We start from the raw sequence: 23,399 nt of genomic DNA, 5'->3' as shown, positions 1-23,399 counted from the left end.
GCTCCTAAATATCCAGGCTTGTCCCTCTGCCACATGGCCACAAACCCAGGGCATTGGGGCAGGGATGGCTCCTCGAGAGCCCCCACACACAGGCCTGGCTGCTCCTGGCACACTCAGCCAGCACAACTGGAGTTCAGGCAGGGACCTGGGTGAAGGTTTTCCCAGAGCATGAACAAGGGTGGGTGAGTCCCAGCAGGACAGGCTGCAGGGAATGGCCCAGGTTTGGCTCCAAACAGCCTCTCCTGACTTGTCCCTGTCCTTTCTCCATGAACAGGTGCCCATGTGCAGTCACAGCAAATGTCCAACAGCAGCTCCATCAGCCACTTCCTCCTGCTGGCACTGGCAGACACGCGGCAGCTGCAGCTCCTGCACTTCTGCCTCTTCCTGGGCATCTCCCTGGCTGCCCTCCTGGGCAACGGCCTCACCATCAGCGCCGTAGCCTGCGGCCACCACCTGCACACGCCCATGTTCTTCTTCCTGCTCAACCTGGCCCTCAGCGACCTGGGCTCCATCTGCACCACTGTCCCCAAAGCCATGCACAATTCCCTCTGGGACACCAGCACCATCTCCTACACAGGATGTGCTGCACAGCTCTTTTTCTTTCTGCTCTTCATCTCAGCAGAGTATTTCCTCCTGACCATCATGTGCTATGACCGCTACGTGTCCATCTGCAAACCCCTGCACTACGGGACCCTCCTGGGCAGCAGAGCTTGTGCCCACATGGCAGCAGCTGCCTGGGCCAGTGCCTTTCTCAATGCTCTGCTGAACACAGCCAATACATTTTCCCTGCCCCTGTGCCATGGCAATGCCCGGGGACAGTTCTTCTGTGAAATTCCACAGATCCTCAAGCTCTCCTGCTCCAATTCCTATCTCAGGGAGCTTGGGCTCATTACTGTTAGTGCCTGTTTAGGATTTGGTTGTTTTGTGTTCATTGTTTTCTCCTATGTGCAGATCTTCAGGGCTGTGCTGAGGATCCCCTCTGAGCAGGGACGGCACAAAGCCTTTTCCACCTGCCTCCCTCACCTGGCTGTGGTCTCTCTGTTCATCAGCACTGCAGTGTTTGCTTACCTGAAGCCCCCCTCGATGTCCTCCCCATCCCTGGATCTGGCCCTGTCAGTTCTGTACTCGGTGGTGCCTCCAGCCCTGAACCCCCTCATCTACAGCCTGAGGAACCAGGAGCTCAAGGCTGCAGTGTGGACACTGATGACTGGATGCTTTCAGAAACATTAAACTGCTGTCCAATTTCTGCAAATCATTTGTAATAAAAGTCATCTTTGGTACGTCTTGTTGGTTTAGTTGCGGGGATTTTTTTTCTATTGTTTTTCTTTTTTCATGTTTTCCACAATAAATGTCATTTTTGGTGCCATTTCTCATTTTGTTTGTGTCCACATTCCCTGTGGCCACAGACTGTATCAATGAGGGGCTGCACTCCTGGTGGCTTTAAAGGAACTAAAGGATCTTGCAGCAAAGTTTTCTGCAGAGATGCCCTTTTGCTGCCTTCTCTGGAGCTGCAGCAGCAATGTCTGTGTGTAGAGCTGGGGGCAGATCAGTGCTGGCACAGCAGCTCTGGTCGCTGGCCACACCATTCCTGATCCAGGCCAGGAGCCATTGGCCTTCTTGGCCACCTGGGCACACTGCTGGCTCATGTCCAGCCTGCTGTCCATCAGTCCCTACAGGTCCCTTTCTGCCTGGCTGCTGTCCAGCCCCTCTGTCCCCAGCCTGTAGCGCTGCAGGGGTTGTTGTGGCCAAAGTGCAGGACCCGGCACTTGGACTTGTGAAATCTCACCTTGTTGGGTTTGGGACCTCTGCAGAGCCCTCCTACCCTCCAGCAGATCAACACTCAAATCCAGCTTGGTGTCATCTACAAAGATGTCCTTGGTTCCATGGGGCCCCAAAATGTGACAATGGACTCCTTGGTTCCATGGGGCTTCACAGTGTCACAATGTTCTCGTTGGTGCCGCAGTTTCACAGTGGCCCCTTGGTTCCATGGGGCCCCAGGGTGTCACAAAGGCCCCATGGTCACATGAGGTCCCACACTGTCACAATGCTCTCTGTGGCTCCACAAGTCCCCTCAGTGTCACAATGGACTCCTTGTTTCCACGAGGCCACACAGTGTCACAACGGCGTTCCAGATTCCTGGAGGCCCCAGAGTGTCACAGTGGCCCCTTGGTTACACAAGGTCCTGCAGTGTCACAATGTCCCCTTGGTTCCATGAGGCCCCACAGTGTCAGAACAGCCCCTTGGTTCCCCTGGGCCCTGGACTCTCCCAATGCTCTCCTTGGTTTCGCAGTGTCACAGTGGTGAAACCCCTCGGTTACACGAGGCCCCGCAGTGTCACCATGGCCTCTGTGGTTCCACCAGGACCCAGTGTCACGGGGACTCCCTGGTTCCATTGGGCCCCAGAGCACCACAATGGAGCCCTGGTTCTATGGGGCTGCACAGTGTCACCATGGTCCTCTTAGTTCCACCAGGCCCTGCAGGGTCACAATGGCCCCAGAGTGTCCCAATCATCACAGAATGACAGAATCAAATAGGCTGGAAAAGACCTTTGGGATCATCAAGTCCAACCAATGCCCTAATACTGCCTTGTCACCCAGACAATGCATCTGAGTGCCACTGGAGAGGGACAGTGACTCTGCCACCTCCCCCCTGGCCTGCCCATTCCAATGCCCACTCACCCTTTCTGTGAAGAACTTCTTCCTCTTGTCCAGCCTAAACCTCCCCTGGTGCAGCTGAAGGCTGTGTCTCCTTGTCCTGCCCTCCAGCAGATCCACACTCACACCCAGCTTGGTGTCACCTGCAAATTTGGGGATGGTGGGCTCGATCCCCTCCCCCAGATCATCGGTGAAGATGTTAAACAGGACTGGGCCCAACACAGATCCCTGGGGACAGCACCAGGGACTGGACACCAGCTGGGTGCAGCACCATCCCCACCCCTCTCTGGGCCCAGCCTCCAGCCAGCTCTTCCATCTCCCAGCCAGGAGGGAACCTGCCCAAGCCGTGGGCTGCAGCTTTTCCAGGGAAAGCTGTCAGAGACAGTGTCCAAGGCTTTGCTGAAGTCCAGATGGACACATCCACAGCCTTTCCCACATCCACAGGTGGGTCACCTGGTTATAAAAGGAGATCAGGGTGCTCAGGCAGGACCTGCCCCTCTTAAATCCACGCTGGCTGGCTCTGACCCCTCGGCCATCCTGTGGGTGCCCTGGGGTGGCACTCAAGGTGATCTGTTCCATAACCTTGCCGGGCACCGAGGTCAGGCTGACAGGCCTGGAGTTCCCCAGATCCTCCTTCCAGCCCTTCTTGGGGATGGGCTCACACTGGCACCTCCAGTGCTCTGGGACCTCCCTGGTGAGCCAGGACTGATGGTAAATGATGGGGAGCAGCTTGGGGAGCTCATCCACCAGCTCCCTCATGCCCCTAGGATGGATCCCCTCCCATCCCATCCACCTGTGAGCATCTGAGTGGCTCAGCAGGTCACCAGCTGCTTCCTCCTGGATTACAGGGGGCTGTTCTACTCCCTGTGCCCATTTGCCAACTCAGGAGAACTCTTGTCCTGAGGACAACCTGTCCATATATTGAAAATTGATACAAACAAGGTGTTAAGTAGCTCAACCTTTTCTTTATGTTTAGTTACTATATTTTCCACTGTATCCAATAAAGAGTAGAGGTTCTCCTTATCCCATGTTTTGCTATGAATTTATTCATACAACGTCCTTAAACTCTTGCTAAGTTGACTGACCTTCTATCCAAAGTTAATGCACCTTCTTCCTTCCCCTGAGTTCCCACAAAAGCTCCATGGGCAGCCAGGACAGTCATTTTCCTCACCACCTCATCTTTTGCCACACTGGGACAGGCTGCTCCTTCCCCCTTAAGATTATTTTCTTGAAATGTGTCCCTCCTTCCTGGACCCTTTTGTTTTTAAGGGCTGTTACCCTTAAAAAAATTAGTACCTGATTTGGTACTCCCCAAATCTGCATCCTAAAAAGGCCAAAGTCTGCCCTTCCTAATTCCAGTGTGGAAGTTTTGTTGCTGCCCCTCCTTTCACAGATCATTGTAAACTTGATTATTTCACGGTCTCTGTGCACCAGGCAGCCTCTGACCCCCACATCTGCCACCAGCCCTTCTCTGTTTGTGAACAGCAGGAGACAGAGCTTTCCTTGGGAGTGGAGTGTTACCAAAAATTCGGTAAAACAGAAAACTCCTTAACACCAGTGCAGCATTAAGAAGCAGCATTCTTTATTCAGCTGGATGCACAGGGGATAGCTCCTCCCAAAGCTGAGCATGCTGAGTGCAGGAAAGTTTCTGTTCATATTCTGTATTTTGCACACATATTCATTGATTGTCCTGGACTAAACACACATCTGATAATCATTTCCCCAGAATCATTAACATATTTCCCTCCCCTTTACCCATGTGTTCTTTTGTCCTGGGGGTCTCTCTGGTGGTCCCTGGTGGTCGTGGACCCCAATGTTCCCGTGGGCCTGGCTGAGCTGGCAGGACACTGAGGCTGGTGAACTTCCAGTTCCCCTTCTCCCACAATGGGCACTGTGTGGTTTCCATGGGCCTGGGGTTTTGGAGAAAAAGCTCCAGGTGTTGCTCACCTCAGGGAGAAAATTTATCATCTGGTAACATGAGGTCACAGAGTGGGCTATGACATCACATGAGTGATCTATGGCAGAATGGTCCATGACATCCAGAGTGGTTAATGTGAGGTCATCAAGAGGCTATGAACTCATAGGCCATCTCTGTGACATCACAGAACTGGCTTTGACACCACAGGACAGGAATCTGAAATCACAGAGCAGGCTGTGACATCTCAGAGGGGCTGTGTGACATCCCAGGAGGGCTCTGTGAGGTCACTGGGTTGGTCACTCCGCCCCAGCTGCCCCTCACAGTTTCTCCCAACAAGTCCAATGCTGTTCATGCCCAGCAGGGTCCCTGTCCCCCAGTATCCCCCCGGTCCCCCTGGAGCCACAGCCTCCACCAAAGGATGTTCCACAGGATCCACCCCAGAGCCTGACAAGGGGACAAGGGGCCAGGGCTGTGTGACCAGGACATCAAGGACATGGATTATCCAGGTCCCTGTGGCCTGGGTTGGGTTTCCCAGGGCAGGAAAGATGTCTGGCAGCTGGAGCAGGGTTAGGGAAAGGCCTCCAAGGTGGGGCTGGAGCCCTTGGGCTGTGAGCAGAGGCTGAGGGAGCTGGGCTTGTCCAGCCCGGAGCAGGGAAGGCTGAGGGGCTCCTCATGCCAGCCTGGCAGTGCCAGCGAGGAGGGGATGGAGAACACAGAGCCAGGCTCTTCACCAGGGGGCCTGGTGGGAGAGAAAAGCCAATGGGTGGAAGGGGAAAGAGGGGAGATCAGCCAGGCCAGGAGGAGATGAAATGAATCAGGCTGGTTTTAGCATTTCCTCAACACTAAAAGCAGCTTGACCTTTCTTCTTCATCCACCACTGACAGCTTTGAAAATCAGGAACTGTTTGAGCTGTTTTTCCCCCATTCCAGAATGGGCATCCTAATAAAGGAACTTAATTGTGCTTATATCTATCACAGAACCACATTTGTCTGAAATTCATTCTAGCATGGAAATCACTTGTGGATGGTGGACTCATCAGACACTGCTGGGACGTTGCACATAGCTCAGGGAAGAGCATGGTTATTATTAATTTGTGTCCTGTTCAACTGTGGTCTGTTGGCCATGAAGAGAAACTTTCTGTGCCTCTGAGTCTCACCAGTTCCTGACCCCCAAAGGACACAAACCTGATGAGTTGTGGTTCCCACTCCAGTGGTGGCACTTGGAGCTCCCTCCATCCCCAGAGCAGAGCTCCCTTGTCCCAGAAAGTCCCTGGCAATGCAGGGATGAAGGAAACAGGACAGGCTGGGGGATCAGGGCCAGGGCACAGCCAGGGATTTGGGGTGGTTGTGAGGCCAGGGTAGGATCCGGCCCTTGGCCTTGGTGAACCTCATCCCATTGTCCTGGGCCCATGGCTCCAGCCTGTCCAGATCCCTCTGCAGAGCTTCCTGCCCTCCAGCACAGCCACACTCCCACCCAGCCTGGGCTCACCTGGAACTGACTGAGGGTGCCCTCGATGGCTTCGTCCAGATCAGCAGTAAAGAGATTTCACTGACCTGGCCCCAGTGCTGAGCCCTGGGGACACCCCTGGATGTGACTCCATTCCTCAGCTGCTCTGAGTGCCCGGGCTTGGATGAGGGAAATGGTGGGGATGCAATAGGGACAAAGTGTTACTGATTGTCAGCCAGGAAGGGTCTTGATTTTCATATCTGTTCAGACTGCATTAGAAGGTGCTGGGGGTCAATAGCAACTGGACATTGCTGATATCAACCTATAAACAGGAATATTTAACAGGACAAACCACTTCTCTCTTTATTATTTTCAATACAGTCTATTCACTTTGAATACACTTCTGAAATCTGTCTAATTAACCGCAGAAGAACTGAACACTTATATTGCACCCACGGGTATTTCTTCTTTGGGCGTTTTGAACAAGTGTTTATGAGCCTTTTTCACTGAATTCCTGAACTGAAGAGCTCAAGAAAGAAGAGCATTCTGGAGCAGTAAAATTCATCAGCAGCCTCCAAGTGGCTGAGGATCCATCCCCATCGGAGCAGCAATGAGCAGAAATGGGCACAGCTTTATGGCTGCCCCAGCTCTGGGATGGGCCCTGGGCCTGGAGCAGGAGCAGCTCTGCAGGGCCCCAAGGCCGGGGCTCTTGTGCTGGCCTGGGCAGATGGGATGGCAGGAGGGGCTGCAGAGCTCTCAGCACCTCAGCCAGAGGGGAGCAGGGCAGCCAGGGAGCTCCTTTGGCCTTGGCCAAGCCCCTTCCCCCATGGCTGGGGCTGAGTCCTGGCTGAGCTGCAGCTGCTGCTGTGCCCTTGGCAGGGGCTGAGGCCGTGGGGCAGTGCCCAGAGCAGCCTGGCCTGAGCGGAGCTGTGGGGCCAGAGCCGGCTGGGCTGTGCTGGGGAGAGGCCCTTGGTGCTGCCCAGAGCTCAGGGCAGCTGGCAGAGCTTGCAGGGAGCTGGGCTGGGCTGGGAGAGCCTGGCACAGAAACCATCAGTGTCCATCTCAGCCTGGCTGAGCGGGCAGGGGCAGGACTCAGCCCAGGCCTGTGGGGCAGGGCCAGCGCCTGGACAAGGCATTGAAAACAGGCAAGAGCCCGAGAGAGGAGGCTGCTCTGTGCCCTTGGGGCATGGACAGGGCAGGGAGGGGCCCAGGACATTTGTCAGTGCCAGCCTCTGTCTGTGCCAGCCCTTGGCAGCCCTGGCTGCTGAGCTGGGGCTGGCAGCAAGGCCGGGCACAGACAAGGAATTGCTGAGCATGGCCTGTGCTGGCCAGGGCTGACTGTGCCAAAGGCAGAGCTCAGCTGCCCTTGGGGGCTGCAGGAACACTCAGGAGCCCAAAGAGCCTCCATGGCTGTGCTGGAGACCAAGGCTGGAGCAGGGAAATGCAGGGCTGCTGCGCCATGGGGAGGGCATGGAATTCCAGCACACACCTCAGCTCTCTGATGGTCCTGGCACCGTGCTGGGCCCTGTTCCAGACTGGAGCAGAGCAGATGTTGATGGCACAGGAGCCCTGCGGGGCTGGCAGGGACCTGCAGCTTGCAAGGTGCTCTGCTCTCCCTCAGCTCCTCTGACAGATCCAATCCCAGCTCGGCACCTCAGGGCACAAGTGGCACTGCCTGGTCATGGGCACACAGCTGATGTCTGCCTGGAAAGGGGCACAGGTGTTAATATGTGTACATTTCATATTATACAGGGACATTTTTATTATCTGGGTCACTTCACTACTTTTAAGAAAGACCAATGTTTTCCCTCTAAGAACAAGAATTTCCTGGAAGTGTATTGATGGGAGAAGAAGAAATATTGATCTTTCCATCCTCCTGAGTCACCAATATTCTGTTTATTGCATCATCTCCCGCTTCCTTCAGGTGTTTCCAGCTCTCATGTTTAAATGGCCATCTCTAAGGAAATCTGTTCACTAGACCAGCTCAATCTATGTCCTTCCTGTTGCTCCTCTAGGTGCTCTCTCGTCATTCAAGGTCCTCTCAACTGACTGGCTTCATGCTTTGAGCTTCACAGAGTTGTCCAATCTTTCTGAAGTTCAAATAAATATCACATTATTCAACACCTTACTTACATTTATATCTATCACAGAATTACCTTTCATGTCTTTGTCTAAAACTGCTCCTGTGCAGAAATTCCTTGGGGATGGGGACATGTCAGATGCTGCTGGGACAGCACAGAGAGTTGAGGGAAGAGCTGTGATTGTTTTTAAAGTGTTCAAATGTTCAACTTGTGTTTGTTGGCAAGAAACCTCTCTGTGCCTCTGAGGGTCACCAGTCCCTGAGCCCAAAGGACACAAACCTGATGAGTTGTGGTTCCCACTGCAGGGGCACCTGGACCTTGGCTCTGCACAGGAGAGCTCTTCATCCACTTTCCCTCTTTTCCTCCCTCTGGGCATGGAGGCAGCTCCTGCCTTCAGCCTGTGACTCGTGTGTGCAAAGAGCAAATCCGGGCAGAATCGGGGCAGGGAGGGTTTGGGGGGACCTTGGGATCTGTGCTGGGCACAGAAGGTGTTTCCATTGCTCTGAGACTGTCTGCTGTGCAAAGTGGATTTAATATATAGCAGAGGAATGACTTGCATTTGATGGAGCTGTGCCTTCCCTTGGCTTTGTTGGCTGGCAATAAATGAACATCCCTCTGTGTCTGGGGCAGCTCCTTCTCCAAGGAAAGCAGGTGGGAGTTGGAGCCAAGGAGCTGAAACCTGCAGGTGCAGACTGGGCTGGAGGGAGCTCAGATTTGCACAAGGCTGCTCTGAGTGCCAGGGCTTGGATGGGGGAAATGGTGGGGTGGGGGCAGGGACAGAGTCCGATGGATTGTCAGCCACAAAGGGTCTTGATTTTCATATCTATTCCAACTGCATGAGGAGGCACTTGGATTCAGTGTCAACTGGAGATTTCACACATCAATTTATTAGGAGTAAAAAAAACTAAACAGGACCTGAAGAAATCTTTTCTCACTGTCCTTTTAAATATAGTGTAATCAACCACAAGAGATTTGAAAACTTAAATGATTCCCAGGGCTTGGCTTGTTAAGGTGTTCTGAATGTTAATAAGCCCTGGGGCACTAAATTCCTGCACTGAAGAGCTGAAGGCTGAACAAGCCTCTGGAGCAGTAAAATTCAGCAGCAGCCTCCAAGTTGCTGAGGATGTCAGCAGCCCCCACTGAGGCCATCCCTGCCCAGAGACCCTGGGGGAATGGGCAGACAAGGAGAGCGTCCCTGGGGCTGGGGCAGCAGAACTCAGAGGCACCAGCGGCTCCAGCTGGGAAATGGAGTGTGGGATGGGGCTGTGAAAGCCCTGCCTGGGCTGTGCCAAGCAGGACACACAAGCCCTGACCCCCATCCCCCAAACAACTCTCTCAAGGAGACATTTATGAGGAATTACAATTATTTGTGTCCTCTGAATTGGATGCACTGGAGAAATACCAAAGAGAGATTCTCAGGAGCTCAAAACAATAAAACATCCTTTCTGGCAACATAGAAGATAAGAGAAACTTTGGGAAAAGTTTTAATAGGTCATTAAATCAACAAAAAACATTTCTCAAAGCATTAATCCTCGGATGTAGGAAGTTTTGGAGGTGGAATCCCAGTTTTGGCCATGACAGGATGAATGATTTTTTTCCTATAGGAAAGAGAAGTGCAAGTCCAAGTGTTCTGGAAGAAGATGAGAGGTGGGCACCCTTAGGCCAAGCCAGCCAGACCTGACTCTCCTGATACCTTTCATCTAGGGGCTATCCTTGGACACAGGGCATTTTGGAGGTGGAATCTCAATTTTGGCTGTGGGTTCCTGGATAGGAAGAATTATTTACATTTAGGAAGAAAAGAACAGAGCCCCGGTGTTTCAGAGGCACATGAATGCCAGCCCTCAGGAAGCCAAGGCCAGCCAGACTTGTCAGTCCTGGCAGCTTCTGTCTGGGAGCTATCCTTGGATATAGGGAATTCCGGAGGCAGATCCTCAGTTTTGGCCATGGGTGCCTCGTCGAGATGGATGGTTTTTTTCTCATAAGAAAGAAAAGCACACGGTCCCAGTGTTTCAAAGGCAGATGAGAGGTGACCCTTGGGTGGTCAAGGCAGTCAGACCTGTCTCTCCTGGCAGATGTAATCTGGAAACAATCCTTTTATATAAGGAAATTTGGAGAAGAAATCCCAGTTTTGGCCCTGGTTCCCTGGAGGAGAAGGACAGTTCTCTCCCATAGGAAGGAAAGCCCAGAGCCCCAGTGCTTCAGGGGCAGATGAGAAGCAGCCCTCAACATGCCAAGGTCAGCTGGACCTGTCAGGTGGTCCCCAGGAAGCCCAGCCAGCCAGACCTGTTCCATGTTCCCTTGGTTCCATGGGACCCCACAGTGTCACAATGGCCCCTTGGTTCCATGAGGATCTGCAGGGTCACACAGGTTTGTGACATTTGTCCTTGCTGCCCCTCACATCCCCCTGCCCCACAAACAGCCCCGAGCCACCCGTGAGGGACAGGCCCTGCTGTGCCAGGCTGGGCTCAGGGCTTGGCCTTTCTGCTTCCCCCAGCCAGCCCAGGCCTTGCTCAGCATTGCAGTTCCCTGCTCTGAGCCTTGGGCTCCCTGCAATCCTGGCCTCAAGGATCTGCTCTCAGCAGTCCCTGGGGAGCCTTTGGCAGTCCCTGCCCTCACTGGGGCCCAGTGATACTCCAAGGGACTTGGAGTTTTGCTCCTGACTCCTTGAGCAGCTTCTTCAGCCTTCTCTCAGTGCCTGAGGGTTCTGGACTTCACCCCAAATCCTCCATGGGGATCATTAAAGAAAAGGAAGCCCTTAGGGGCGCTTTGTCTTCATTCAATTATCTGCAAGTCTCCAGGGCTTGTGCAGCTGATTGGAGTCAGTTTGGAGTTCTTGTAAGGAGGAAGATTTCCAAGTGCACTTCATGACCTTTGTTTCTTCAATCAAATGTGTATTTTTTTATTTTCCGGTTCAGAGAAGAGCTGATAGAAGCATTCCCCAGGTGATCTTGATGCTGAAGGTCTCCTTAGGAGGTCTGGGCATGTAGAAGAATAAGCCCCCTGAGGACTGACCCTGTTTGGACAAGCTGCTCCTCACCCCCAGCCTCACCATGTCTGACATCACCCACCTGGCACTGACATCCCTGTGCCCTGCAGCAGAACCTTGTCCCTGAGCTCTGCAGCTCCATGTCCCAGCCCATTGCACCGTGTCCCACCTGCTCTCCTCAGGGCTCTGCCTGCACACAGGCCCAGGAGAAGTTTTTCTCTTGGGAAGGAGAGAATGGAAAAGCCTGAGCAGGTTTCCCAAACAACAAACCCCACTCAGGAGCCACCTGCTCAGTACAGGCTGCCTGGAATGGTGTCACCTTTCTACAAGGAACAGTGTGACCAGAAATGATCTCTGGAAGCAGAATTCTCTGAGTCTCCCAGTTGAATTCTCTGTCCCACTCCTTTCCCTGGATCTCTGTTTCAGATGGAAGCTGCTGGTGCCATCCTCACCTTTAACCTCCCTCTGGAATGCAAACAGGTGTTCCCAGGTGTGTTAAGCAGGATTTGCTCAATGTTTCTATAAATCTTTTGTGTCCCACATGGAACGAAGGGGCCATTTTGGCACTGAGGGGGTGACGTGGAAGCAAGGAGTCAATTGTGACCCTGGGGTCCCATGGAACCAAGGGGCCATGGTGGCACAGCAGGGCCACGTGGATCCAGTGGTCCATTGTGACACTGTGGATCCAAGGAGACCATGGAGACACCCCCAGAACCTCATGGAACCAAGGAGTCCATGGTGACCCAGCGGGGCTGCATGGAGCCAATGGTCCATGGTGACACTGCCCATCCAAGGAGGCCATTTGGACACTGCGGAAGCTCATGGAGCGAGGTGGCCATTGTGACACTGAAGAACTTCATGACACCAAATATCCATGGGGACACAGCAGGGCATCATGGAACCCAGGAACGGCTGTTGGCAGTGCGGAAACTCCTGGAACCAGGGGCTGTTGTGGCACTGCAGCACCAACACAGCTGCTGCACCTTGTCCCCTGCCCTGCACAGCTCCTTGGGAGGCACAGCAGGAGCAGCACCCTGGGAGCCTCGGGAATGCCCCTCTGGGATCCATGGCAAACACTGCCAGGGGCTGGAATTCCAGTTCCCAGCCAGGAAAAGATGTTCCTGCCCTTGAAGGCAAAGCTTTTATGGAAGAGCCAAAAGCCAAGTGCAGCAGGATCCTACAGTGACATTTCACTGCCAGCCTTCATAACTTCACCCATGGTTGTCGTAGCTCATGGATTGGGAATTAAATCAGGGCAGGGTGTTAGGTGGGAGCTGCCCTGGGTCAAAGGAGACACTGAGAGAGAAAAGGAGCAGGCAATAGAAGGCAGGAGAGAAAGGAGATGTTTTGGTTTGGAATGACACATGTCTGCTAAGGAAGGCAGGAGCCTCTCCTGAAAAAGAAAAATGTAGACTCTTTCTTTCTGAATTGTTATTATTTTGAAATAAAGGGGGGCTCTCAGGTAAAAATATGGGAGCAGGAATAGCAGTATTTTCTCAGGGAAGAAAATAAAAAGATAAAATAAACAATGCAGTAAACGAAAACAACACTGACAGAGTCAAAAAATAACCAGACACTCTGTTGGACAGGGTGTTGGCCACAGTCCAATTGGAATTGTGGCTGCAGTCCTCCAGGAGTGTCAGGTGTGATTCTGTTGGAGAAGTGATCCTGTAGAAAAGGGTGTCTTCTTCTGAAGAGGAAGAGGCAGCTGTTCCTCTGAGAAATCCAGCCCAGAAAAAGCTGTGTTGGTGAGCCAGAATCTCAAGACTAGATTCAGGTAGGAATGCTTGGCTCCTCCCTCTGGGCAGAGCATCTCACAATGGGATGTTACAGTTCTTATCAGTCATGCAGTGACATTCAATAGCCCATTATCAGCAGATGTCTCCCCTGACTGAGGATTGATTGTGGAAGAGATAAGGAAAAACTGCCCACTTAGCACAGCACAACTGCCATACAGATGGCAAATAGAACACATCTTGCTTTTCAGTCTGGGACAGGAGGTCACAAACAAAATCAGCTGAGAAGGCGGCACTCTGAAAAGCAAACCAGAACTGACAGAAAATGAATGGGACAGAAAACAATAATTCTGAAAGTTTTATTTACTATCAAAATACATGACACCCACCCAGCCCCACACAAATGCAATCACACACCCTCAAATTTGGATCTCACGTCTCCCGATCGCCTTCCAACCCCATCTCACCCTGGAGGCTGTGGAATCAAGTAATTTTGGCATGGGACTGAGGTGAGAACCTGCCATTTTGAGGTGGAATTGAGCCATTTTGGGGTAAGATTGAGGTGTTTCCAGGGGGATTGAGTCATTTTGAGGTGACAGATCAATCCACCTTGGCTTTTGGGGTGCAAAGATATGGAGAATACTACCAGATATCCCCCAAGAACTCACAAATCCTCCAGAATATGTTCCCAAACCATAAATTCCACCTCAAATACCTCTTAAATGGTGGGACTTTTGACATCTCTGGTAATACTCTTTTTAGTAATTTCTCAGGTGTTTTTATGTGAAAAAGACAAATCAGAAGAAAATTAGGGCCAAACCAAAACCAGAAAGACCTTGAGCATCCCCTGGGCACTGGACAAAACAAACTCGAAATCAAACTTAACCCTCCATAAAATGCCTTGAGGAAGATTTGCTCTTCCCACAAGTCACTTGTGATGGAAACACAAACAAATCCCAAACATTACTAAGCCAACAACAGAAGCAATTCTGTGGGAATTCAAAATTTCATCAGTTCCAGCACAGCTCCAGCTCAGATGTTGGCAGGTTCCAAAAAAAGCAAGGTGGAAATTTGGCCCAATACAGATTATTAAAAGGAAGGGAAAGGTCTGTGGAGCTGTCACAAAGGTGACAGGGATGAAGAAAATAATCATTCTCATATTTGGAAAAGCCCCCAAGCCTGTGAATTTGGGAGTTATTCAGGAATTTAGCTACTTGAGCTTGGCTTCTGGTAGGATTTTAGTAGCCCTGTGTTCCTCACTGTGTGGTGAATGATCCTTGTCAGTCTCACTGGTCTCATTTTGTCCTTTTCCTCCAGTGATTTTAAAAAACTTTTCAGGGAAGGACAAGAAAATACTTTCTTTACACTGGCCACCCACAACAGCCATTTTCCTCATAAGTTCTCCTAAAAGTTGCTCAGAGGAAGCTGCATCCAAGTTTCCAAGAGTTCCTCCAAAAAGAGGCAGAACCTCTGCCGAGAAGGGAACCATGCTGTTGTCAAAAAGGCACTTGGGGTCAGACAGCAGTGCCCTGAACTCACTGTGCCAAAATAATGTCGCAATCTGGTTAATAAAATTGTTAGAGAAATGCCTCTGCCCCAATTAAGGTGCTACCAAGACCAAATCCAAGGTGGATTTTATTGAACAACAAATGTGAGGTAGAGAGAGGGATGGAAAGAAAGAAAAAAGGGGCGAGAGCAAGGGAGTGACGGGGAAAGAGATCACCCTGGGGTGAGGCAAGTGTGACATTGTCATTTATGTGTGTGGCCTTCCCAGGGTGGGGGTGTTACACCTGAGCCAGTTTGGGTAAGGGGGGTGGTGTTCACCCCCCACCCCGAGCAGGGATGGCCTCACTGTTTCAGGTTACAGTGTCAGATGTAACCAAAAGCGTTTTCAGTCACCATCTCCATAAACTGTTATCAACAGGTGGGGCAGTGTTCTTTATCTCTTCCATGGCTCAGCCCTGATAACGCCCTCCAGGGGCCATCTTCTGTTAATGGGCCATTGAGTGTCACTGCAGGGCTGATAAAATTACATCATCCCATTGTGGGATGCTCTGCCCAGGGGGAGGAACCAAGCATTCCTACCTGGATATAATCTCACCCTTGCAACACAACAACCACCTTGCCTACTGCATTCCCAGAGCACCAGAGCTCCATAACCACCACTGGACCTTCAGAGGAAGACCAGACCCTTCTACAGGCTTTGACAGAATCACGTTCATCACTCCAGCCGGACTGCAGCCACCATTTCATCAGACTGCTACCACCACCCTGAGCAACAGGGTGTCAGGTTATATCCTGACTCTCTCAGGTTAAGCCAGTGTTTCTGTATCATTGCCTTGATCTTAATTTTCTTACTCAATTGTCATTCTGGCTTAGACTCTCCCCCTGGTTTGCCTTAAAACCAGTACAAACTCACTGTGCTCATCCCTTGTTTTCCTCCCAAAACAGAATTTCCCACTCCCAAACCTTCACGAAATGGAGGAGGAGGCTGTGAGGAAGAGGAAGGCGCCCTGGGACATCCAGGCAGGTGAGGAGGAAGTCAGTGCCCCTTTCCCCCTCTCTCCTGTTCCATCTCCCGGCCCAGCCTGGCCCCCGGCTGCAGGACAGCCCCGCTGCCGACGCTCTGCTGACAGGGACGCACTGGGGGGATCTCCTTACCCTTCCTTGTGGCACGGAGGCAAATCCCATCCTCTCCTTGTCCTTCCTACCCCAGAGCAGGAGCTGATGATGGAGACCAGGAAGGACAAATCTCTGCAGCACAACCTCATGGAAGAGGCCGATTTGAGCAACTCCACAGCACAGGAATCCAACAGGGAGGAAAAGCCCTGGAGATCCCACACAAGGAGGGGCTGGAAACCCAGCCCAGGGTGCTCTGAGGAGGAAAGGCCCACTCTGGGTCAGGAAGGTGGGCAGAGCTTCAGCCAGAGCTCAGAGCTGGTGGTCCCTGAGAAGCTTCACGATGGGGAGAAGCCCCATAAGTGCTTGGAGTGTGGGAAGAGCTTCAGGCAGAGCAAAAGTCTGAAGCAACATCAGATGATCCACACTGGGGAATGGCCCTACAAGTGTGGGGAGTGTGGGAAGGGCTTCAGCTGGAGCTCCGACCTCATCATCCACCAACGCATCCACACTGGGGAGAGGCCCTACGAGTGTCCCGAGTGTCAGAAGAGGTTTCGGACCAGCTCTGATCTCCTCAAACACCAGCGGATTCACACGGATGAGAGGCCCTTCCGCTGCCCCGACTGCGGGAAGGGCTTCAAGCACAACTCCACCCTTGTCAGGCACCGGCGCATCCACACTGGGGAGAGGCCCTACGAGTGTCCCCAGTGTGGGAAGAGCTTCACCCAGAGCTCTGACTTGACCAAACACCAACGGAGGCACCAGTAAGGGAAACCCTGGGATTTCCCCGAGTGTGGGAAGAGCTTCGTGCTCTGCTCCAGCTCCATCCCCCACTGGAGAACCCACATTGGGCACAGCCCTGGTGACCCACATTCCCTGTGATCCATGTTGGGAACACACCCGGCTGCTTCTCCTTTTGCTTTGGTCCTAATTTTCCTCTGATTCATCTTTATTCTTTAAAAACAGTCAAAACAGGGTTAAATTAAAGAAATTGATCAAAAATATCTGAAGTGCCACCATTTCACAGGCGTTTGAGGGGGAATTTAGGATCTGGGTTGATTTCCCCTGTTGCTAAGAGGCAGGAATTTGATCTCACCCTTTTTTGTTGGCAATAATTCTTCCCTTGACCCAAACCCTAACTCCACCCCTGGGATACCCTATACAAACCCCAATGGCCCTGCCTTTGCTCTGTCTTTCAGGGGTAAGAAATGGATTCTGGAGCTTTGTTAAACCAAGACCCGTCTCATTTGTTCCTACCGCTGGCAGCTGCACCCTCCCTGAACGCCATGAACTCAACTTCTGGAGGATTTGTGGGTTCTCAGGTGATTTTGGGCAGTGTTCTCCATCTCTTTGCATTTCAAAAGCCAAGAGGGATGGATCTGTCACCACAAAACCACTCAATCCCACTGAAAACAACAGAATTTTAACCTATAAAGGCACAATCCCACCTCAAATTGCTTGTTCCCACCTCAAAAAAATTAAATCCCACACAAAACTCACTCAATTCCACAGCTGCCAGGGTGAGATGGGGTTGGGAGGAGATTGGGAGAAGTGGGATCTCAGTTGGGAGCAGTGGGATGGGGATTGTGTGGGGCTGGGTGGCTGGGATGTATTTGATAGCAAATAAAATGTTCAGAGTTACTGATTTCTGTCCCATTCATTTTCAGTCAATTGTGTTTGCAGAGTGGCTCCTTCTAAGCTGATTAAATTCCTATAAAAATCCCTTTTTTAAAATCATCTAACCCAAACAATCCAAAAACCAATATCCAAATAAAACCACGCATCTGCAATTAAGTTCTTCAAAAATAATTTAATTTTTTTAGCGTACTTAAGGATGTTATTAAAGTTTAATTATTTGCTTAAAATGTATGAGAAATTATAGTGGTGTGGTTTTTTTGTGTTTAGTAAATTTTTAATTTGAATTGTTTTACTAAGGTGTGTTAGATTGTATGTTAGTTTTTTTAGATATTTTTATCTGAAGTCTATTAGATAATGAGTTAAAACTTTGAAAAGGTATTTCTTGGTATATAATTTATTTATTTATATTTATTGGTAATGTTACATTAATAGTTATTGTTGTTATGGGTTAAATCATTATTGGAGTATTGTAAGTAAGAGTTTAAATACTTATACTTCAATTATTTTATATTTAATTTTAATTATAATTTATTGATTTATAATTTTATTATAATTTGTTGAGAGGATAGGAAGGAAATTCAAAGTCAGGAACATTTTTTCCTGGCCAGGAACTGGAATTCCAGACCCTGGGAGTGTGTCGTGGTTTAACACAGAAGGAAGAGGGTCAAGCCAGTCAGTGATTGGGGTTGGACATTGGCACTTGGGGTGACCAATTGAGGCTGGTCACACCTCTGAGATCACAGAGGGGTTAAAAGCAGAATTCCCAGGAGAACTCGCTCTCTTTGGTTCCGGTCAGGGTGCAGTGCAGCCTCTCCCCTGCCCGGCCCATGGCTGGCTGGGGCAGGGGAAGCCCCATGGCCTGACTGAGGTAAGGCCGAAGGGTGCAGGGGCTGGAACCGGGCTGGCTCCCTGCAGATGAAGGGTGGAGGAAAATCTGGGATGTCTGCGTCCCCCCCACCAGGGTCTCTATGGAGAGAGAGAGAAAGAGACAGCAAGAGCGGGGCGGGGGAGCGGGAAGTGCCCAGCGTAGGAGCTGGAGGTCTGGGCAGAGAGCCTGGCCAGCTGGCCAGGGAATTTGGACTTTTAACCCCTTCTTGGATGATGAAAGCTTTGTCAAATATTATTCCTCCTCGATTTGAAAGAGAAGAAACGAGACAGTCAGGGGCCTGAGATGTAAGAAGGAGAAATTCTAGGTGGGAGGAGATGATGGAGTGGTTTTTGGCTAGACTTTCTCTTGTTAGCCATAGACTGAACCAATTTTCTCCTCCAAGAAAGAGACTGTATTTTAAGAGGATGTATGGTGAGGCAAGAGACCTGTTTCAGCAGCTGAGAAAAAGACAGGAGTGGAGTGAATAGAGAAGAGTTGAGGAGGGTTGTGGTGATGCCCCCTGTCTTCAGAGAAGAAGAAAGAAGATCTCTATTCTTGGACCCTCGGCCCCAGGCTAAAATGGGGCAGGACTGCGGCCCCAAAAATGAAAAACTGAGCTGTTGTTTTTTTTTTTTCCCTCTTGGCAGAGCATCCTTGAAAAGAAAAATCCTAAGAGCAGTCTGTCCATGGAGCAGTCCATGCATGGTGGTGAGAGCACTGTGACATGGAAAGGAGAGTGTCACACTGGCAGATTCTCTCCAGGCGGTGCCATGTGTGACATGGAAACACAAGAGGTGGCAGCTGTGTTTCCTGGGGGTCTATGGCACAGGAGAGACGCCTCTCTCCCTCGATGGACTGAGTATTGATCCTCTGAAGGGTGGGAACCTGATTGGGAGTCCAAGTTGTGTCTCACTGTGGTTTGTTGGAATTGGGGGGAGGGAAGAGTGTTTTGGAAGGTTTTAATTTTGAATTTAATTTTTTTTTCTTGCTTTTTTGTTTTACAGTAGTAGTAGTTTAATAAAGTTTCTCCTTTTTTATTGAGCTTGGGCCTACTCTGCTCTGTTCCTGATTGCATTTCACAGCAATCATTTGTGGGGTTGCATTTTCATGGGGGCACTGGCATTGTGCCAGTGTCAAACCATGACACAGGGGCCACCTGACAGGTCAGGCTGATCTTGGAACATTGAGGGCTGCCTTTCATCAGTCCCTGGAGAAGTGAGGCTCTGTGCTTTCCTTCCTATGGAAAAGAACCATCCATGTTTCCAGGTGTCCACAGCCAAAATTTATACTCCCCCTGAAAAATTCCCGATATGCAAGGGTTCTCCCAGACAAAAGCTGCCAGGACAGACAGCTCTGGCTGGCCTTGGCCTCTGGTGGTCACCTCTCATCTCAAGGAAGCCTTGAGGAAAATATTTGAACAGGTTTGGCTGCTGGAACCTCAATGAGTCTCTCATCCTCTGAAAAATTCAGATGCTCTTCTGATAAAATGTGTATTTTTTTTTCTCATTGTGCATTATGTGTGAAATATAATTTTCAGCAAAAAAATATTACTCTGATCACTCTCCCAGTGTTATCTGACACAAACCACCTCATCTACATATGGATCCAGGTCACCTGTATAAACAAACACAAGAAGGAATCCACCAGGAATTATTTGTCTCTGCTCCCACCTGTCACATCTCCTCTGGAGCTGGAGATGCAGCCCCAGCACTTGGGAGGGCTCAGGGGGTCACAAGCTCAGCTCCCACACAGAGAACATGCGGACCCTGGGGTGCTCTTCCTGCCCCTGCCCGCTCAGCCAGGCTGAGATGGACACTGATGGTTTCTGTGCCAGGCTCTTCCAGCCCAGCCCAGCTCCCTGCAAGCTCTGCCAGCTGCCCTGAGCTCTGGGCAGCACCAAGGGCCTCTCCCCAGCACAGCCCAGCCGGCTCTGGCCCCACAGCTCTGCTCAGGCCAGGCTGCTCTGGGCACTGCCCCACGGCCTCAGCCCCTGCCAAGGGCACAGCAGCAGCTGCAGCTCAGCCAGGACTCAGCCCCACCATGGGGGAAGGGGCTTGGCCAAGGCCAAAGGAGCTCCCTGGCTGCCCTGCTCCCCTCTGGCTGAGGTGCTGAGAGCTCTGCAGCCCCTCCTGCCATCCCATCTGCCCAGGCCAGCACAAGAGCCCCGGCCTTGGGGCCCTGCAGAGCTGCTCCTGCTCCAGGCCCAGGGCCCATCCCAGAGCTGGGGCAGCCACAAAGCTGTGCCCATTTCTGCTCATTGCTGCTCCGATGGGGGTGGATCATCAGCCACTTGGAGGTTGCTGATGAATTTTCCTACTCCACAGGCCTCTTCTTCTTTGTGCTCTTCACTTCAGGAATTCAGTGAGAAAAGCTCACAAACATTTGTTCAAAACTCCCAAAACAAGAAAAGCCCCTGAGAATAATTGAAGTTTTTAATTATTCTGTGGTTAATTAGACAGATTTCAGAAGTGTATTCAAAGTGACTATACTATATTGTAAACAATGCAGAGACAATTTTTATTTTCCGGTTTATAGATTGATATCAACGAAGACCAATTTATATTGAGCCCCAGAACCTCCTCATGCAGTCTGAACAGATACAAAAATCAAGACCCTTCATGGCTGACAATCAATAACACTTTGTCCCCAGTCCCTCCCCACAATTTCCCTCATCCAACCCCTGGCAGTCAGAGCACCTGAGGAATAGAGTCACAGCCAGAGGTGACCCCAGGACTCAGGACTGGGGACAGGTCAGTGAAATCTGTAGACATTGTGACACTGTGAAGCCCCATGGAACCAAGGAGTCCATTGTCACATTTTGGGGTCCCAAGGAACCAAGGAGACCAGTGTGACAGTGCAGGGCCTGGTGTAACCAAAGGGACATTGTGACACTGAGGGGCCCCTTGGAACCAAGGACATCTTTGCAGATGACACCAAGCTGGATGTGAGTGTTGATCTGCTGGAGGGTAGGAGGGCTCTGCACAGGGCCCTGGACAGGCTGGATCCAGGGCCCAAACCCAACAAGGTGAGGTTTAACAAGTCCAAGTGCCGGGTCCTGCACTTTGGCCACAACAACCCCTGCAGCACCACAGGCTGGGGACAGAGGGGCTGGACAGCAGCCAGGCAGAAAGGGACCTGCAGGGACTGATGGACAGCAGGCTGGACATGAGCCAGCAGTGTGCCCAGGTGGCCAAGAAGGCCAATGGCTCCTGGCCTGGATCAGGAATGGTGTGGCCAGCAAGACCAGAGCTGCTGTGCCAGCCCTGATCTGCCCCAGCTCTGCACACAGACATTGCTGCTGCAGCTCCAGAGAAGGCAACAAAAGGGCATCTCTGCAGAAAACTCTCCTGGGAGATCCTTGAGTTCCTTGAAAGCCACCGAGAGTGCAGCCCTTCATTGACACAGTGGCCACAGGGAAGGTGGAGACAAACAAAATGGCAAATGGCACAAAAATTACATTTATTGTGGACAATATGGAAAAAAAGTAAAACAAAGGGAAAAAAAATCCCCACAACTAATTCAACAAGAAGTATCAAAGATGACTTTTGTTACAAGTGATTTTCAGAAATTTGCCAGCAGTTTAATGTCCCTGAAAGCATCCAGTCATCAGTTTCCACACTGCAGCCTTGAGCTCCTGGTTCCTCAGGCTGTAGATGAAGGGGTTCAGGACTGGAGGCACTACCGAGTACAGAACTGACAGGGGCAGATCCAGGGATGGGGAGGAGATGGAGGGGGGCTTTAGGTAGGTAAATACACCAGTGCTGATAAACAGAGAGACCACAGCCAGGTGAGGGAGGCAGGTGGAAAAGGCTTTGTGCTGTCCCTGCTCAGAGGGGATCCTCAGCACAGCCCTGAAGATCTGCACATAGGAGAAAACAATGAACACAAAACAACCAAATGCCAAACAGACACTAACAGCAATAAACCATTGTTCCCTGAGGTGGGATTTGGAGCAGGAGAGCTTGAGGATCTGGGGGATTTCACAGAAGAACTGACCCAGGACATTGCCATGGCACAGGGGCAGGGAAAATGTATTGGCCGTGTGCATCAGAGCATTGAGAAAGGCACTGGCCCAGGCAGCTGCTGCCATGTGGGCACAAGCTCTGCTGCCCAGGAGGGTCCCGTAGTGCAGGGGTTTGCAGATGGACACGTAGCGGTCGTAGCACATGATGGTCAGGATGGAAAGCTCTGCTGACATGAAGAACATAAAGAAAAAGATCTGTGCAGCACACCCTGTGTAGGAGATGGTGCTGGTGTCCCAGAGGGAATTGTGCATGGCTTTGGGGACAGTGGTGCAGATGGAGCCCAGGTCGCTGAGGGCCAGGTTGAGCAGGAAGAAGAACATGGGCGTGTGCAGGTGGTGGCCGCAGGCTACGGCGCTGATGATGAGGCCGTTGCCCAGGAGGGCAGCCAGGGAGATGCCCAGGAAGAGGCAGAAGTGCAGGAGCTGCAGCTGCCGCGTGTCTGCCAGTGCCAGCAGGAGGAAGTGGCTGATGGAGCTGCTGTTGGACATTTGCTGTGGCTGCACATGGGCACCTGGTCATGGAGAAAGGACAGGGACAAGTCAGGAGAGACTGCCTTGAGCCAAACCTGGGCCATTCCCTGCAGCCTGTCCTGCTGGGACTCACCCACCCTTGTTCCTGCTCTGGGAAAACCTTGACCCAGGTCCCTGCCTGAGCTCCAGTTGTGCTGGCTGAGTGTGCCAGGAGCAGCCAGGCCTGTTTATGGGGGCTCTCAGGGAGCTATCCCTGCCCCACTGCCTGGGGCTTGTTGCCATGTGGCAGAGGGACAAGGCTGGATATTCAGGATTTGTCAGGGGAATAAGTCCTATTGCAGGAAGGCTTGGTACCATCTGCACTCACACTTCTAAGGGAAATAGATGACAGGAGTTGATTTTAGGAATTGTTTTCCTACCCACACACCATTCCTGGCTCTCTGAGGTCAGAAATCCCCAGCATTCCTGCTGCACTCAGAGTTTGCCACTGAGAGATGTGAGAGGCAAAGGATTCCCTGCGGCTGAGGGCAGGTGAGGGGCTGGATGGGTTTGTTCCCCCAGCACTGCTCTGTTCAGCCCCCTCTGCTTCCCTGAGCATCTCCCTGGGCCTGGACATCCCCTCCTGAGAGGTGCCTTGTCCCTGCCAGCGCTCACAGAGCCCATCCCACCCTGTGTGCCCTCGGCCCGGCCCTACAGAAACCTGCCTGTGTGCAGGGCCCTGGCTGGGGCAGGCTCTGTGTGCAGCTGGGCAAGGGCAGCTCAGGAGAGCCCTGCTGGGCCCTGCAGAGGTGATGCTGCTGCTGTCCAGGGCTGAGGAGTGGCTGAAGGCCCTTTGGGAGGCTCCCAGCAGAGACACTGACCACCCAAAGTCACAGTTCTGGAGTCTCTGTAAATGTTCAAACATTCCTTTGATGATCCCATGTGGCCCTTTCAACTCAGAATGTTCTGTGATTCTGGG

At 51.6% G+C, this 23,399-nt stretch overlaps 3 protein-coding genes across 3 annotated transcripts in view; 2 read left to right on the top strand and 1 right to left on the bottom strand.

Annotated features, from left to right (window-relative positions):
- The first annotated feature begins 226 nt into the window (after positions 1-226).
- On the top strand, positions 227-1,230 carry LOC100231785 (olfactory receptor 14A16-like). Its single transcript, XM_072921340.1, has one exon. It carries the CDS (start codon positions 298-300, stop codon positions 1,228-1,230), a length of 933 nt encoding a protein of 310 aa, XP_072777441.1. The 5' UTR covers positions 227-297.
- Positions 1,231-15,299: 14,069 nt separating this feature from the next.
- LOC121468988 (uncharacterized) overlaps positions 15,300-23,399 on the top strand; it is a 418,875-nt gene continuing 410,775 nt past the window's right edge. Inside the window, exons 1-2 of the mRNA XM_072921310.1 lie at positions 15,300-15,362; positions 15,834-16,129. Of these exons, the coding sequence (XP_072777411.1) occupies positions 15,300-15,362; positions 15,834-16,129 (359 nt within the window). The remainder of the gene's footprint in view (positions 15,363-15,833; positions 16,130-23,399) is intronic.
- LOC140681435 (olfactory receptor 14J1-like) lies at positions 20,201-22,114 on the bottom strand. Its single transcript, XM_072921267.1, has 2 exons — positions 21,564-22,114; positions 20,201-20,294 (listed from the first exon to the last, which is right to left on the bottom strand). Exons 1-2 carry the CDS (start codon positions 22,112-22,114, stop codon positions 20,201-20,203), a joined length of 645 nt encoding a protein of 214 aa, XP_072777368.1.

The sequence above is a fragment of the Taeniopygia guttata genome, chromosome 36 (assembly GCF_048771995.1).
Source record: "Taeniopygia guttata chromosome 36, bTaeGut7.mat, whole genome shotgun sequence".
In the NCBI taxonomy this organism is placed as follows: Eukaryota; Metazoa; Chordata; class Aves; order Passeriformes; family Estrildidae; genus Taeniopygia; species Taeniopygia guttata.
Note: the sequence above shows the minus strand (reverse complement) of the source record. Positions and strands in the feature narration are given on the sequence as shown.

Bases quoted from the DNA above. Each gene is read 5' to 3' on its own strand.
- LOC100231785 (XM_072921340.1), top strand. From the start codon at position 298: ATGTCCAACAGCAGCTCCATCAGCCACTTCCTCCTGCTGGCACTGGCA.
- LOC140681435 (XM_072921267.1), bottom strand. From the start codon at position 22,114: ATGTGCTACGACCGCTACGTGTCCATCTGCAAACCCCTGCACTACGGG. The intron at 20,295-21,563 runs GTGGAAACTGAT...GAATTCCTGAAG, and splicing joins CAGGAGCTCAAGGCTGCAGT to TGAAGAGCACAAAGAAGAAG.